Genomic DNA, 18987 nt, shown 5'->3' on the forward strand with positions numbered 1-18987 from the left:
TAATCACAATTTTACCACAGATTTGATTTGCTGGCACATTTCAGGTCTCGTGTGCTATATGTAAGACATTTTTTGGCATTTACCGTGCATGTTGGCATATAAATCAATTCCTAGCCGGATTGCATTTCCTGTCAAAAGGGATGAGGATTGTCGTTCGATCTAGGAGCATCCAACGGTGCAGATGTACGATCCGTGGGGTTTGGGTTCTGGCCAATCAGAATGCACGACTCAGATCATGTGCGCAGTGAGGGGGTGGGGGGCATCGACCACGGTTTGGTAGGCACACGACTTTCATGTATGAATCGTGTGCTATTTGAAAACATTTTTTTGGGTGGGGCTATTTGAAAACATGTACATGTGTTGTCGAAAGGGATGAGGATCGCCGTTCGATCAAGGAGAATCCAACGGTGCAGACGTACGATCCGTGGGGTTTGGGTTCTGGCCAATCTGAAAGCACGACTCAGATCGCGCGCATGGCAGAGGGGTGGGGGTGCACCAGCCACGGTTTAGTGGACACACGGCTTTCGTGAGTGAACCTTGTGCTCTTTGAAAACATTTACATTACCTAACATCATATTTTTGTTCAAATGAAAACATGAGTTCATCGTTTCGCCTCCAATTTTTTTCCATGGTAAGAAATCACGAGTATGGTGGAGAGTGTCATATACTAGCTCCCTCTGTAAACTAATATAAGAGCGTTTAGATCACTACTTTAGTATTCTAAACGCTCTTAGATCACTACTTTTTGGATGATGTGGCACACACTTAAATGAGGAAAGAGAGGGTGTGGTATCATATCATGATACCGTATCATATTAAATGTTGTACTACTTTGTGTCATGCATGGCAATTAATAAGGCAACCTAAGATACTAACTTATGATACTATGCATGCGTGCATTACAGAGGTATTGCCAATCATATAATAGTATCATGCATATATACTCCCTCCTTTCCGGTTTATAGGCTTACCTCAAAATTTTAGTTTTTCTATTTTATAAGGCTAGTCATAGTGGGAGTAAGTTAGCTAGTAACATAGCGTACTTCAAGAAAATTTTGCTTATGTGGCAGATAGTTAATGAGAAGTGGTAACATAATATGTTACTGTAACATAGCGCTTCCCAAGACAAGATGAGTCTACAAGCTAATAAATTAAGTCCTCTATGATACTACTACTATGTTACTTTACACCATGAAGGTAGTAACTTAGACTAGTGTCGTATGCATGACAGTAGTATAAGTTACTCCCCACTATGACCAGCCTAAGGCTCAATTTGGTTGTTCCCCATCACATGTCTAGATTCCAAGGTGCATTAAATCATTGCATGTAAGTATTAAGAGAAAGTTGACCATATTTATGGCCATGCATGACACAAAGTAGTATAGCATTTATTATATATATATGTTACGGTATCTACATATGTTACTGCTTCTTTGCCACATCATCATAGTTTATATTCCTAATAAGGCTGGTCGTAATATGGGAGTATCAAGCGGTATGATGCATGCCAATTAGACTTTTTGGATGATGTGGCACACAGTTAAACCCGAAAGGAGGTAGTATGAGAATAGCCACAATGGAGAGTACAATAGTAACATACACATATCCCTAGACTATATATGTTACTACCTTCATAGTGGGTAGTAACATAACTACTCATATTGCATTGGGACATGTGATGTTACAGTAACTAGCTAAGTTATTGAAACTATCTCTCTCCTCATTAACTTATTGCCACATAAGCAAGTTTGCTGAGTTGGAGTCGATGTTACTGCTGAAGTTACTCCCACTGTGGCTAGTGATCTGATACTAGCTAGCTAGTCATCTATGATATAATAGCTACCTCACTAAGAGCATGGCTAATAATACTGCCAAGGGTCGACTATAAGAAGTTGCCATGTCATATACAGCCAACCTCTTAGCGGGCATGTACAATAATAAGTTTTATATACGTACTAGTTTATCAATAGTTGGCCCACCTTACATCCTCACAAAGTGTCTTGGGTCTCGTGTTGCAACTGGCTCTACTAACCAAGAGCCTGCTTCTATTCTCTTTCCTCCAACTAATAATCACATATATATTATTATATTCCTTATAGCCTGCTTAGACTACCCACAGCGGGAGTAACATAGGTAGTAACATTACACGTATCTAGATAAAATAGATGATGTGGCAAGCAATAAATGAAGAAAGAGAGGAAAGCGGTAACATAGCTAGTTAGACTGACCACAATGGGTAGTAACATAGACTAGTAACATGCACATGTTACTAGTCTATGTTACTACCTCTATAGTGGGGAGTAACATATGTGTGGTGACATGCAACACTTCATTTATTAGGCTATAGACTCATTTTGCCTTGATATGTGTTGATGTTACTCATACTACTAGTAACTAGCTATGTTACCACTTTCCTCCATTTCTTCATTTATTGCTTGCCACATCATCTATTTAACCTAGATATGTGTGATGTTACTACCTATATATGTTAGGGCATCTCCAATGGTTGTAATATAGTTGTTGGTAGACTTTGCCACATAGGATTTTTGATGATGTGTCATACAATAAATGAGGGAAGATAGCAAGGTTGTATGTACATGAACCAACACCCCTTGCACAAGCTCCAATGTAGAATGAGAGAGCACCTTATTTATTATCTCACGTCCTACTGGGCAAACTAGATACTATCCATTGGAGTTGTTGTATGTTAAGGTGTTGGTTGATGACATGTCATATTTTACCAACAAGATAACATATAAATTGTTGGAGATGCCCTTACTCCCACTGTGGGTAGTCTAAGACTACCCATAGTTGGAGTAACATATATAGGTAGTAACATCACACATATCTAGGTTAAATAGATATGTGGCATGCAATAAATGAAGAAAGAGATGAAAGTGGTAACATAGCTAGTTACTACTAGTATGAGTAACATCATACATATATATCAAGGTAATATGTGTCTATAGCCTAAGAAATGAAGTGTTGCATGTTTGTTACCACACACATATGTTACTCCCCACTGTGGAGGTAGTAACATAGACTAGTAACATGGGAAAGTTACTAGTCTATGTTACTACCCATTGTGGCTAGTCTTAAGTAGTATGAGTAACATCACACATCAAAGGCAAGATGAATCTATAGCCTAATAAATGAAGTGTTGCATGTTACTACACATATGTTACTCGCCACTATAGATGTAGTAACATAGACTAGTAACATTCTATGTTACTACACATTTTGGCTAGTCTTAATTATGTCACTCTATTGTGTACTTGCTCTCATGCATTGTATCATAGAGTAGCTAGTATCATATGTAGTACTTTATTTATATTGTCATGCATGACACATAGTAGCATAGCATTTATTATGATACGGTTTCATGATATGATACTTAACCCTCCGTTTCTTCATTTAATTAATTCTATGATAGCTCATCAAAATTGCCTAGTTGGCATGCATGATACTAGTTATGATACCCCCTTACTATCATCCTAGCAAAGTTGTACAGATCATTTGTGCCTAGTTTTCATCCGTTTGTTTGAGAAGCGGGGAGAAGTTTCAAACATTTCGTACGCGAGGTGCGGCCACTGGCGTAGGCCTAGTTGGTATTTTAATCGATGTGTGCATGTGGCATGCTCTCACGACCCCGTGGAAAAAATTGGTAAAGTTTGGCACATGTTTTGATGACCGCTCCTTCCAAACCGGAGCATCTCACATGAAGGATCATGGTTTTCAAAAAGGAGACGTGTCAATTCAAACTCCTGTGGCCGGTGACTTCATCGTTTAGCCTCATAAAAATTTCCCCAAGGTACGCAATCACCAATATACCACGTGTTTGATTTTCTAGCGCATTTGAGGTATCGTTAGCTATATTTAAGCCATTTTTTGAGATTAACGTGCATTTTGTGCATAAAAATAAAATTACAAACGGAACTGCATGTGCTGTCGAAAGGGATGACGATCGCCGTTCGATCTACGAGCATCGAACGGTGCAGACGTACGATCCGTGGGGTTTGGGTTCTGGCCAATCAGAAAGCATGACTCAGATCATGGGCGGCGTGGCGGGGTTTGGTCGGCACACGGCTTTCATCAATGAACCGTGTCCTATTCGCAAACTAGATTGCATATATTTGTTCACACATACTATAGTGAGATCAATTGAGTGTGCTACCTCTATGATATAATAATAATAACAAAAAATAGTTCATATTCATTGCCTGAGCTGACAGCATATCAAGGTCAACATATTAACGGTTCTTACATCAACAGAAAACCGGGCATAACTCACAAATTCAGTACATGCGACAGTTCTAAATTGAACGGATTAAGTTGCAGGGTAGGCATAAAGACTAGTCTTACAGCTTAATTCCCATGTACATGGGGGAACTAGGATCATTAAGTTGACCCCGAATAAACTTGGGGTTTTTGATGATTTTACGCTGCTCTGTTGCACGGGTGCATGATCCCTTGGCTGGCAACTCATCAAATTCATCGTACTCGTCCTGATCGGCAACATCGTCGACACCCAGTACCCTTCTCTTCCCATGCTTCGCTAAATGGCCGTTCTTATGCAAGGGGTCTTCCACAAAGAAAATCTGGGTAGCATCGCTGGCAAGAATGAATGGGTCCATGTGATATGCCATCGTTGTCCTGTTAACACAGGTGTTCCTGTACTCATCAATCCTTACCTGACCAAGAGGGATCCATGCGCACCTGAATAATGCCACCTTAACTTTCACATAGTCAAGCTCCCAAATCTCTTTGATGGTTCCACAGTATACCCTTTTATCAGCTTCATTTATAGTCATTCGTTCTAGTCGAACAGAGCTGTTCTGATACGAGGTCTTCTTATCACGTTCCTCAATGTAGAACGTGTATCCATTTATGTCATATGATTGGTACGTCAGCACCGTAGGTGATGGATTTTGTGCCAACCACGTAGCAATGTCATCGCTGGATCCTTGTGCCAAATGATTCTTCAGCCATTCGGCGTAGTTCTTAGTGTGCTCCTTCATCTCCACATCTGATGAAGGCACCATTGGTAAGAATCTTTGGCGTATCTCTGCCAAGTGTTCTTCGGCATAAGCAATGAGAACTGGGTTGTTAAGCAGTACCGTCAAATGGGCTTTCTCTGCCAATTCTCCGGGTGCAGCCATTTGCGTGCCAGCAAGGACCGGCTTACCTTTCAGCCTTCTCTTGTGGCGAGAGAGGGGCAAACCTATAGGCCTTTGTTTCATGTATTCGGTGCAAAAATCAACCACCTCCTCCGCGGTATAACCTTGTAGGATGCTTGCCTCTGGATGGTTTCGGTTCTGATAAAAGCGTTTTAGGATTCCCATGAACCGCTTGAAGGGATACCTATTGCGAAGAAACATAGGACCACAATACTTTATCTCGTCGACAAGGTGCACAGTGAGATGGACCATGACATCAAAGAATGACGGTGGGAAAAACATCTCTAGGTTGGACAATATTCTTGCAATATCATCTTGCATATGATCCAACTCTTCAGGATTTACAACTTTCTGCCATAGTTGCTTGATGAAATCACTGAGGTCAATGAGTGTGTTTCTTATATCTTTGTCCATCATATTCCTAATGGCCACCGGGAGGATTTGTGTCAACATTACGTGGCAATCATGTGACTTCATGTGTCCCAACTTCATTTTACCTGAGCTCACATCCATGAGACTTCTGATGTTTGCACAGTAGGAAGAGGGTGTCTTAACTGACAACAAATAGGTGAAGAACTGTGTTGCTTCTTTTGTACTGAAATTGTAACTCTGGCGAGCTTTGATGAATTTGTCATCATCTTCTGCTTCACTCTTCCGTTGTGATTGATCAACAAGCATATCGAGCCGTGAACCGTCACCATCCTTTCTTTTACCTTTAATCTTGAGCAGAGTACCAAGGATGCTTTCACATACGTTCTTCTCTACGTGCATGATATCGATGCAGTGACGTACGCGTAGAATCTCCCAGTAAGGTAATTTCCAGAACACCGATTTCTTCTTAAACACTTGATCCTTGGGTGTTAGTTTCACCGTCAAAGGGTGGTTCTTGCCAAGCACACCATTAATTTTTTTAGCCATGTCGTGGACCACCTCCCCTTCATAGGGTCTTGGGACCGCACCTGCCTCTGCCGTATCATCAAATTCATCTTTCATCTTTAGGTATGGGTGATTTTTTTGTAAGAACCTACGATGACGCAAATACACTATTTTGCGCGAGTTGGGAAGTCTTCTGCTAGCTGTCCTATCCATGCATGTGACACACCCTACATCTCCCCTTTTTTTCTGCCCCAATGTGTTGCCTAATGCCGTCATATCTTGAATGGTGTGCACCAACATCACATGTAGATCGAAAATCTCCTTTCTGTAAGCATCATAACATTTTACAGCAGGCGCATCTATCCACACTGTCAGCAATTCTTCTACCAGTAGCTGAAAGTAAATGTTGATGTCATTTCTAGGTTGCTTCGGGCCTTGGATAATCATTGACATCATAATGTATATTTTCTTCATACACAACCAAGGAGCTAGGTTATATATGCACAGAAGCACCGGCCATGTGTTGTGATTGGTGCTCATATCGCCAAAAGGATTCATCCCGTCAGTACACTCCCTGAGCCTTATACTTCTAGGATCCTTGGCAAATTTTTCAAACTTTTTGTCGATTAATTCCCACTGAGCCCCATCTTTCAGGTGCCTCATAAACCTATCCGCAATTCGCTCATCATGATGCCATCACAACCTCTTTGCCTCTCTAGGGTTTAAAACCAAACGCCTCAACCTTGGAATTAAAGGCAAGTACCAAACAACCTTGAACAGGATTCCTGTCTTGATCTCGTCGTCCAATTTGTACTTGTCCTTTGCTTTCCTATGCTTGTATTGTGCATGCTTGCATGTGGTACATGCACGAAAATCTTTGTACTCACCATGGTACAATATACAATCATTTACACAAGCCTGTATCTTCTGTACTTCAAGTTCCAATGGACAAACAATTTTCTTCGCTTCATTTGTGCTCCTGTGGAGCACGTTATCTTCTGGAAGAATTGCTTTCAAAAGACCTAACATCTATGTGAAGCCCTTGTTTGATAGACTGTTTGTTGCTTTAAATCTGAGAAGCGCTAGGGTGGTACTCAACCTGGAATATTTCTTTTTGCAACCTGGATAAAATTCTTTCTTGGAGTCCGCATCAATGGTTGGCAGATCCTTGTACCCAGTCATATCCTTTTCTGGGCCCTCAAAATCCGCAGTCATAGCAGCAAAATCTGGCATATCAAGATCGTCGTCATCTGTGTCGATGTCTTGGTTTCCAGTGGGCATTTTGGCTTTCCGGTGTTCCATTGGTAGCTTGACGCCTCTGCCCCGATGTTAGATTCAACATCCATGTGACACTAATCAGGGTTTGGCATCTCGCTGCCTTGGGTATCTTCATCCATGACCTCCTCTTCACAGTGTCTGGTCCAACGTGTATATCCATCCATAAATCCCCTAGAGACTAAGTGCATCTGGACATCTGCAACTTCATGTAACTCTATATTGGCACAATCAGTACATGGACACAAGATGTAATCCGCATCACCAATTCTCCTCTTTGTACTTTCAGCCAAATTCATGAACTCTGTCACGCCACTGATAAAATCTGCGGTTTTTCGATTCTTCATCCATCGAGATCGTTCCATCTGCAGCACACGAGTGGAAAGTAAAAACAAAACAACAACCTTAATACACGGATTAACTGCTGCCCAAAGATGCGTGCATAAATCACAAGGTTTTATTTTAATAATTACTGACGATGCTCCATGTTGTTATCCCGACGTGCAATGACAAAAATTAATGGCCAGTTAATTTACACGCAGAGTACTAGTTACAGCACTACACTTAGGAATTGAATACCTTAATTTAGCCACTCATGAAAGGAATACCTTAATTAATTAGACGCGCGACTACCACCACCCAACAGACAGACAAGCACGATGCGGCGGCACGCTGAGATAGCAGGGTCGAGGAGCAAAGCTTAGTGTGGTTGCCGCCTGAACTTCAACCTCCACTATCCCGCCATTGACCATGATGGATGTGCTCTAATCACGCCGCCGCCGACCTCGATGGTTGAGCCCCTCCTATCTCCTGCCGCAGACTGAGGATTGACCTCCTATGATGCCACCACCGCCCACCGATCGAGGATTGACCTCTTCTACGATAGTCGCTGCCTAGGCCACCGCTGCCATCTCTATATGCAGAGCAGCTGTTTTTTACGGATATCCGTGGAGCGGTTGTTTACACGGTATCTCACTGTAACTCAATTATATACACAGGGCAGTACATCACATACGGTTATGTAACAGCGACCGTGTCTAACCTACATTGTCTTCTCACACGGTTTGGTGTGGAAAACGTGTGTGACATTGTAATACCTAACACAAACGACATGTACAAACAGTGTGCCGTATACAACATATATATAGTGCCATTAGTAGTTCCCGACCGTTAGCTTATCTCCATAGTTTCACCATTTCCCCCAAATCCCTACATAGCCTCCAAATTCCCTCGCCTGTCGCTGACATTGGGGGAATGCGGATGAGTGGTGCTGATGGTTTCGGTGCGACTGCTCCTACTTGTATCGCCGCCACGACGGCGGTCGCCGCCGAGCACTTGCCTAAGGTCATCAGAAGGCAGGTGTACTACGGATCCGAATTGTCCTGTCAGGTTCCAATCTATCCCGATCTTTTTTAGCATGTCCAAAGTATAGCTCCTTGCTAAATCCGTCCTGAATGACCCTGTTGGAAATATGCCCTAGAGGCAATAATAAAATGGTTATTATTATATTTCCTTGTTCATGATAATTGTCTATTGTTCATGCTATAATTGTGTTATCCGGAAATCGTAATACATGTGTGAATACATAGACCACAACACGTCCCTAGTGAGCCTCTAGTTGACTAGCTCGTTGATCAAAAGATAGTCATGGTTTCCTGACTACGGACATTGGATGTCATTGATAACGGGATCACATCATTACGAGAATGATGTGATGGACAAGACCCAATCCTAAGCATAGCTCAAAGATCGTGTAGTTCGTTTGCTATAGCTTTTCCGAATGTCAAGTATCATTTCCTTAGACCATGCGATTGTGCAACTCCCGGATACCGTAGGAGTACTTTGGGTGTGCCAAACGTCACAACGCAACTGGGTGACTATAAAGGTGCACTACGGGTATCTCCGAAAGTGTCTGTTGGGTTGGCACGAATCGAGACTGGGATTTGTCACTCCGTATGACGGAGAGGTATCTCTTGGGCCCACTCGGTAATGCATCATCATAATGAGCTCAATGTGACCAAGTGGTTGATCACGGGATCATGCATTACGGTACGAGTAAAGTGACTTGCCGGTAACGAGATTGAAAGAGGTATTGGGATACCGACGATCGAGTCTCGGGCAAGTAACGTACCGATTGACAAAGGGAATTGTATACGGGATTGATTGAATCCTCGACATCGTGGTTCATCCGATAAGATCATCAAGGAGCATGTGGGAGCCAACATGGGTATCCAGATCCCGCTGTTGGTTATTGACCGGAGAGTCATCTCGGTCATATCTGCGTGTCTCCCGAACCCGTAGGGTCTACACACTTAAGATTCGGTGACGCTAGGGTTGTTGAGATATTAGTATACGGTAACCCGAAAGTTGTTCGGAGTCCCGGATGAGATCCCGGACGTCACGAGGAGTTCCGGAATGGTCCGGAGGTGAAGATTTATATATATGAAGTCAAGTTTCGGCCATCGGGAAAGTGTCGGGTCTAATCGGTATTGTACCGGGACCACCGGAAGGGTCCCGGGGGTCCACCGGGTGGGGCCACCTATCCCGGAGGGCCCCATGGGCTGAAGTGGGAGGGGAACCAGCCCCTAGTGGGCTGGTGCGCCCCCCTCGGGCCTCCCCCTGCGCCTAGGGTTGGAAACCCTAGGGGTGGGGGGCGCCCCACTTGGCTTGGGGGGCAAGCCACCCGCCTTGGTCGTCGCCCCTCTTGGAGATCCCATCTCCTAGGGCCGGCGCCCCCCCTAGGGGTCCTATATATAGTGGGGGGAGGGAGGGCAGCCGCACCCTAGCCCCTGGTGCCTCCCTCTCCCTCCCGTGACACCTCTCCCTCTCGCTAAGCTTGGCGAAGCCCTGCCGAGATCGCCGTTGCTTCCACCACCATGCTGTCGTGCTGCTGGATCTCCATCATACTCTCCTCCCCCTTGTTGGATCAAGAAAGAGGAGACGTCTTCCCAACCGTACGTGTGTTGAACACAGAGGTGCCGTCCGTTCGGCCCTTGGTCATCGGTGATTTGGATCACGACGAGTACGACTCCATCAACCCCGTTCTCTTGAACGCTTCCGCTCGCGATCTACAAGGGTATGTAGATGCACTCCCCTCTCCCTCGTTGCTAGATGACTCCATAGATTGATCTTGGTGATGCGTAGAAAATTTTAAATTCCGCTACGTTCCCCAACAGTGGCATCATGAGCTAGGTCTATGCGTAGTTTCTATGCACGAGTAGAACACAAAGCACTTGTGGGCGTCGATATTGTCAATTTACTGGCCGTTAGTAGTTGTGACACCCCGATAGTTAAGCTATTGTAAACCCGTGTTAATGATGCCAGGTCATCGTCATTAAAATTTTGCTAAACCTCACTTGCTTCAAGGTAAGTTCAAATACAAATTCAAATAACAAGTCAAATTATAGTTTCATAAAAAAATTTAAAAATGTTCATTGGGTTGTAAGTATTCACTAACAAATTTTCATGAACAAACCAAATATTATTTGAATTGTTAAAACGCCCTTAACCTATTTAAAATTGGTCGAACAACTTTTAATTGATCCAATTTCAATTAAATAAATATTTTCACTTTTCAAAATAAATTGAAACTTGCTATGCTAGCTCATAGCAATGCCTTGTATTTATGTGCCAAGTTTCATCTGTAACAAAATTCGTTTGCTCGCTCAAATAAATACAAAATAGTAGGAAAATACATAGCAGAAATGTAAAAAGGAAATAAAATAGAAAAGGGCCTAGGTAAGTACTTTTCAATCGGGCTTTGGTGGCCACTGTGAATCTGGCCGAGCCCAACCTCCCAAGCGTCCCCTACCTCCCGCTACAGGAACTGGAGGCTGCGTGGAGGCCATCCCCATGGCACCCTCCACGTGCCGGCCATCCCTGGCACCCCCTGATGGTTAAAAGAAACCCCGCGACCCCGCGACCCCTCCCCCCGAACCCTAGACTCTGCTCCCTCGCGCCCCCATCTCCCTCCCCTCGCCCTTCCTGCCGTGCCCGAGCACCTCGAAGCCATGGCCGCCGCTGTCCGCGCGCCCACCATCGTCCCCATCGCCTAGGCCTGCACCAGGAGCACCGCCGGAGGCTATCGCTTCTTCTTCGCCGACCAAGCCAAGCCGGAGAGCCCCACGGTGCCGGATCCATCGCCTTCCACTCCGCCACGGCCGCCGCACTTCGCCGGTCGATCCGCTCGACCTCGCCCACCTCCAGCCTCACCGAGACGCCCGCGACACTTTCTGTGAGCCCCCGGTCCCACGCGACCTCTCCCCTCTCTTCCTCGTGTGCCGTAGCCGCGCGCCCGATCTAGTCCGATCCCCGCCGCCAGCGCTCGTCACCGGCGCCCCTGTCGGCCGCCACAACATCTGTCGCCCCGCTGCAGCCGCCCACTGCGGCCTGCCATGCTGCCCGACTCCGCCTCGCGGCCCTCCTGATCGAGCCCACCTCCGCCTCGCGCCCACGGCCGCGACCTGCGGCGCCCGGCCACACTCGCCGCACGCCGTGCCTACTGCCGCTGCAAACTGCTGCTGCTCCTTCCTCCGCCCGCTGCTGCCGCCCTAACCTTGCGTTCCGGCTACGCCCGGCCACCGCTGCCTCCGCCCCACGGCGCCTTAGTGCCGCGCGAGCCCAGCCGGCCCCCTCCGTTGACTTGGAGGGGATTACCCCAGTTAATTAGCGCTAACCTCCCCCCACTGCCACTGCCCGGTGGGGCCCCAGCGCCCTGGCTTTAAAAAAGAGAAATAAAAAAAGAGTTTCAAAAATAATAATTTAAATAATTAATTAATTAATTAAATTAACTGGAATTAATTAGCTAGACCTAGTCAATGACAGAAGGGCCCCACACCCTGTTGACCAGTCGATGTTGACTGGTCAACTGGGTCCCCTGGCCCACATGTAATCCTCTGTGTACACAGAGCTGGGTACACGTAGCAATTTATATTTTATTTTAGAATTAAAATAATTCCAGAATACTGTTCAAATCTTTAAAAAAATTATAGAAAACAAACCGTAGCTCGGATGGAAAAACTTTGTACATAAAAGTTGTTCAGAACGACGAGACAAATCCGGTCACGCAGCCCGTTCGTCCGCCACGCATCCCTACCACAACGAACACACAACTTTTCCCCTCCGGCTCCTTTGCCTGAAAACGCGAAACACCGGAAGATTCTTTCCCGGATGTTTCCCCCTTCACCGGTATCGCCTCATACCGCGTTAGGGCACGCCTAGCATCACGCTTTGCTTTGTCATGCATCGTTATGCATCTGTTTGCATTGTATTCATTGTTTCTACCCCCTCTTCTTTCCGGTAGACACCCCGAGACTGCCGGCGACCCCTAGTTCGGCTACGGTGTTGACGACCCCTCTCTCTTGCCAGAGCAACCAGGCAAGCCCCCCCTTGATCACCAGATAGCTCCTACTCTCCTTTATACTGCTTGCATTAGAGTAGTGTAGCATGTTACTGCTTTTCTTTAATCCTATCCTGATGCATAGCCTGTCATTGTTGCTACAACTGTTGATACCTTACCTGCAATCCTAAATGCTTAGTATAGGATGCTAGTTTATCATCAGTGGCCATACATTCTTGTCCGTCTGCCATGCTATACTATCGGGCCGTGATCACTCGGGAGTTGATCACGGGTATATACCTGTACTTTATACATGATGCATGTGATGACTAAAGTCGGGTTGGCTCGAGGAGTACCCGCGAGTGATTCACGGATTGGGGGCTGAAAGGACCTTTGTCCCGACGGCCCTCTGGATGGATCTTTGTGGCGGAGCGACAGGGCAGGTTGAGACCACCCAGGAGAGAGGTGGGCCTGGCCCTGGTCGGCGTTCGCGGTGTCTTCAAGATAACACGTTTAACGAGATCTTGGTATTTGATATGAGTCTGGCTACTGGCCTATACGCACTAACCATCTACGCGGGGACAGTTATGGGCACTCGACATCGTGGTATCAGCCGAAGCCTTCGTGACGTCAGCGACTAAGCGGCGCGCGCCGGGTTGGACCGCATAACGCAACTTTCTTTGTAATGGAGGTTGCTAGGTCTACTCACCGGCCGCGTTCGCAACGTGCAAGTGTGCAAAGGGTTTGTAATGGAGGTTGCTAGGTCTACTCACCGGCCGCGTTCGCAACGTGCAGGTGTGCAAAGGGCGATGGGCCCAGACCCCTGCGCCATAGAATTTAGACCGGCGTGCTGACCTCTTTGTTATGCCTAGGTAGGGCTGCGACGTGTTGATCTTCCGAGGCCGGGCATGACCTAGGAAAGTGTGTCCGGCCAAATGGGATCGAGTGTGTTGGGTTATGTGGTGCACCCCTGCAGGGAAGGTAATCTATTCGAATAGCCGTGATCTTTGGTAACAGGATGACTTGGAGTTGTACCTTGACCTTATGACTACTAGAACCGGATACTTAATAAAACACACCCTTCCAAGTACCAGATACAACCGGTGATCGCTCTCTCACAGGGCGACGAGGGGAGGATCATCGGTTAGGTTTATGCTATGCGATGCTACTTGGAGGACTTCAGTCTACCCTCTTCTACATGCTGCAAGACGGAGGCTGCCAGAAGCGTAGACTTCGACAGGATTAGTTATCCCCCTCTTATTCTGGCATTCTGCAGTTTAGTCCACTGATATGGCCCTTTACACATATACCCATGCATATGTAGTATAGATCCTTGCTTGCGAGTTCTTTGGATGAGTACTCACGGTTGCTTTCTCCCTCTTTTCCCCTTTCCCTTCTACCCGATTGCTGCGACCAGACGTTGGAGTCCAGGAGCCAGACGCCACCGTTGACGACGACTACTACTACTCGGGAGGTGCCTACTACTACGTGCAGCCCGCTGACGACGACCAGGAGTAGTTTAGGTGGATCCCAGGCAGGAGGCCTGCGCCTCTTTCGATCTGTATCCCAGTTTGTGCTAGCCTTCTTAAGGCAAACTTGTTTAACTTATGTCTGTACTCAGATATTGTTGCTTCCGCTGACTCGTCTATGATCGAGCTCTTGTATTCGAGCCCTCGAGGCCCCTGGCTTGTAATATGATGCTTGTATGACTTATTTTATTTGTAGAGTTGTGTTGTGATATCTTCCCGTGAGTCCCTGATCTTGATCGCACACATTCGCGTGTATGATTAATGTACGGTCAAATCGGGGGCGTCACACTAGTCTTATCTTGATTCGGCGGCATCGTGGGATGAAGTGGCCCGGACCAATCTTACACGTACGCTTACGTGAGACTGGTTCCACCGACTGACATGCACTAGTTGCATAAGGTGGCTAGCGGGTGTCTGTCTCTCCCACTTTAGTCGGATCAGATTCGATGAAAGGGGTCCTTATGAAAGGTAAATTGAAATTGGCATATCACATTGTGGTTTTGGCGTAGGTAAGAAACGTTCTTGCTAGAAACCTATAGCAGCCACGTAAAAACTTGCAACAACAATTAGAGGATGTCTAACTTGTTTTTGCGGCATGTGCCGTGTGATGTGATATGGCCAAAAGGATGTGATGAATGATATATGTGATGTATGAGATTGATCATGTTCTTGTAATAGGAATCACGACTTGCATGTCGATGAGTATGACAACCGGCAGTAGCCAAAGGAGTTGTCTTAATTTATTTATGACCTGCGTGTCAACATAAACGTCATGTAATTACTTTACTTTATTGCTAAAGCATTAGCCATAGTAGTAGAAGTAATAGATGACGAGACAACTCCAAGAAGACACAATGATGGAGATCATGGTGTCATGCCGGTGACAACGATGATCATGGAGCCCCGAAGATGGAGATCAAAAGGAGCAAATGATATTGGCCATATCATGTCATTATTTGATTGCATGTGATGTTTATCATGTTTTATATCTTATTTGCTTAGAACGACGGTAGCTTAAATAAGATGATCCCTCATAATAATTTCAAGAAAATGTTCCCCCTAACTGTGCACCGTTGCGAAGGTTCGTTGTTTCGAAGCACCACGTGATGATCGGGTGTGATAGATTCTAACGTTCGAATACAACGGGTGTAAGCCAGATTTACACACGCAATACACTTATGTTGACTTGACGAGCCTAGCATGTACAGACATGGCCTCGGAACATGGAAGACCGAAAGGTCGAGCATGAGTCGTATAGAAGATACGATCAACATGAAGATGTTCACCGATGTTAACTAGTCCGTCTCACGTGATGATCGGACACGGCCTAGTTGACTCGGATCATGTTTCACTTAGATGACTAGAGGGATGTCTATTTGAGTGGGAGTTCATTGAATAATTTGATTAGATGAACTTAATTATCATGAACTTAGTCTAAAATCTTTACAATATGTCTTGTAGATCAAATGGCCCACGTTGTCCTCAACTTCAACGCGTTCCTAGAGAAAACCAAGCTGAAAGATGATGGCAGCAACTATACGGACTAGGTCCGGAACCTGAGGATCATCCTCATAGCTGCCAAGAAAGATTATGTCCTAGAAGCACCGCTAGGTGACGCACCCATCCCAGAGAACCAAAACGTTATGAACGCTTGGCAGTCACGTGCTGATGATTACTCCCTCCTTCAGTGCGGCATGAGCTTAGAACCGGGGCTCCAAAAAGCGTTTTGAGCAACACGGAGCATATGAGATGTTCGAAGAGCTGAAAATGGTTTTCCAAGCTCATGCCCGGGTCGAGAGATATGAAGTCTCTGACAAGTTCTTCAGTTGTAAGATGGAGGAAAATAGTTCTGTCAGTGAGCACATACTCAAAATGTTTGGGTTGCATAACCGCTTGACTCATCTGGGAGTTAATCTCCCGGATGACGCGGTCATTGATAGAATCCTTCAGTCGCTTCCACCAAGCTACAAGAGCTTTGTGATGAACTTCAGTATGCAGGGGATGGAAAAGACCATTCCTGAGGTATATTCAATGCTAAAATCAGCGGAGGTGGAGATCAAACAGGAATATCAAATGTTGATGGTTAATAAAACCACTAAGTTTAAGAAAGGCAAGGGTAAGAAGAACTTCAAGAAGGACGGCAAGGGGGTTGCCGCGCCCGGCAAGCAAGCTGCCGGGAAGAAGCCAAAGAATGGACCCAAGCCTGAAACTGAGTGTTTTTATTGCAAGGGAAGTGGTCACTGGAAGCGGAACTGCCCCAAATACTTAGCGGACAAGAAGGCCGGGAACACTAAAGGTATATGTGATATACATGTAATTGATGTGTACCTTACCAGTACTCGTAGTAGCTCCTGGGTATTTGATACCGGTGCGGTTGCTCACATTTGTAACTCAAAGCAGGAGCTGCAGAATAAGCGGAGACTGGCGAAGGACGAGGTGACGATGCGCGTCGGGAATGGTTCCAGGTCGATGTGATCGCCGTCGGCACCCTACCTCTACATTTACCTACGGGATTAGTTTTAAACCTCAATAATTGTTATTTAGTGCCAGCTTTGAGCATGAACATTGTATCGGGATCTCGTTTAATTCGAGATGGCTACTCATTTAAATCCGAGAATAATGGTTGTTCTATTTATATGAGAGATATGTTTTATGGTCATGCTCCGCTGGTAAATGGTTTATTCTTAATGAATCGAGCGTAATGTTACACATATTCATAGTGTGAATACCAAAAGATGTAAGGTTGATAATGATAGTCCCACATACTTGTGGCACTGCCGCCTTGGTCACATAGGTGTCAAACGCATGAAGAAGCTCCATGCAGATGGACTTTTGGAGTCTCTTGATTACGAATCATTTGACACGTGCGAACCATGCCTCATGGGTAAAATGACCAAGACTCCGTTCTCAGGAACAATGGAGCAAGCAAGCAACTTATTGGAAATCATACATACTGATGTGTGCGGTCCAATGAGTGTTGAGGCTCGCGGTGGCTATCGTTATGTTCTCACCCTCACTGATGACTTGAGTAGATATGGGTATGTCTACTTAATGAAACACAAGTCTGAGACCTTTGAAAAGTTCAAGGAATTTCACAGTGAGATTGAGAATCAACGTGACAGGAAAATCAAGTTCTTGTGATCAGATCATGGGGGAGAATACCTGAGTCACGAATTTGGCACACACTTAAGGAAATGTGGAATAGTTTCACAACTCACGCCACCTGGAACACCTCAGCGTAATGGTGTGTCCGAACATCGTAATTGCACTCTATTGGATATGGTGCGATCTATGATGTCTCTTACCGATCTACCGCTATCATTTTGGGGCTATACTTTAGAGACTGCCGCATTCACTTTAAATAGGGCTCCGTCGAAATCCGTTGAGACGACACCGTATGAATTATGGTTTGGGAAGAAATCTAAGCTGTTGTTTCTAAAAGTTTGGGGATGCGATGCTTATGTCAAGAAACTTCAACCTGAAAAGCTTGAACCCAAGTCAGAAAAATGCGTCTTCATAGGATACCCTAAAGAAACTATTGGGTATACCTTCTACCTCAGATTCGAAGGCAAGATCTTTGTTGCCAAGAATGGATCCTTTCTAGAGAAAGAGTTTCTCTCGAAAGAAGTAAGTGGGAGGAAAGTAGAACTTGATGAAGTATTGCCTCTTGAACCGGAGAGTGGCGTAGCTCAGGAAATTGTTCCTGAGGTGCCTGCACCGACTAGAGAGGAAGTTAATGATGATGATCATGAAACTTTGGATCAAGTTGCTACTGAACTTCGTAGGTCCACAAGGACATGTTCCGCACCAGAGTGGTACGGCAACCCTGTCCTGGAAATCATGTTGTTAGACAATGGTGAACCTTCGAACTATGAAGAAGCGATGGCGGGCCCAGATTCCGACAAATGGCTGGAAGCCATGAAATCCGAGATAGGATCCATGTATGAAAACGAAGTATGAACTTTGACTGACTTGCCCGATGATCGGCGAGCCATAAAAAATAAATGGATCTTTAAGAACAAGACATACGCGGATGGTAATGTAACCATCTATAAAGCTCGGCTTGTCGCTAAGGGTTATCGACAAGTTCAAGGGGTTGACTACGATGAGACTTTCTCACCCGTAGCGAAGCTGAAGTCCGTCTGAATCATGTTAGCAATTGCCGCATTCTATGATTATGAGATATGGCAAATGGACGTCAAAACGGCATTCCTTAATGGTTTCCTTAAGGAAGAATTGTATATGATGCAGCCGGAAGGTTTTGTCGATCCTAAGAATGCTGACAAGGTGTGCAAGCTCCAACGCTCGATCTATGGACTGGTGCAAGCATCTCGGAGTTGGAACATTCGTTTTGATGAGATGATCAAAGCGTTTGGGTTTATGCAGACTTATGGAGAAGCCTGCATTTACAAGAAAGTGAGTGGGAGCTCTGTAGCATTTCTCATATTGTATGTGGATGACATACTGTTGATGGGAAATGATATAGAATTCTTGGAAAGCATAAAGGCCTACTTGAACAAGTGTTTTTCAATGAAGGATCTTGGAGAAGCTACTTACATATTAGGCATCAAGATCTATAGAGATAGATCAAGACACCTCATTGGTCTTTCATAGAGTACGTACCTTGACAAGATATTGAAGAAGTTCAATATGGATCAGTCAAAGAAGGGGTTCTTGCCTGTGTTGCAAGGTACGAGATTGAGCACGGCTCAATGCCCGACCACGGCAGAAGATAGAGAAAAGATGAGTATCGTCCCCTATGCCTCGGCCATAGGGTCTATCATGTATGCTA

At 45.3% G+C, this 18987-nt stretch overlaps 1 protein-coding gene and 1 long non-coding RNA gene across 2 annotated transcripts; one reads left to right on the forward strand and one right to left on the reverse strand.

Moving 5' to 3' along the window:
* Positions 1–4358: 4358 nt before the first annotated feature.
* Positions 4359–6095, reverse strand: LOC147959186 (uncharacterized). Its single transcript, XM_087532535.1, has one exon. The coding sequence runs from the start codon at positions 6093–6095 to the stop codon at positions 4359–4361; it is 1737 nt and encodes a 578-aa protein (XP_087388661.1).
* A 5140-nt stretch (positions 6096–11235) lies between these two features.
* On the forward strand, positions 11236–14409 carry LOC147959187 (uncharacterized). The gene is made up of 3 exons (XR_015611709.1): positions 11236–11562; positions 12631–12704; positions 14084–14409. It is a non-coding gene; the product is annotated as an uncharacterized LOC147959187 (long non-coding RNA).
* Positions 14410–18987: the final 4578 nt, after the last annotated feature.

This window comes from Triticum urartu, chromosome 7A (assembly GCF_056163025.1).
Source record: "Triticum urartu cultivar PI428250 chromosome 7A, HENAU_Tu73, whole genome shotgun sequence".
In the NCBI taxonomy this organism is placed as follows: Eukaryota; Viridiplantae; Streptophyta; class Magnoliopsida; order Poales; family Poaceae; genus Triticum; species Triticum urartu.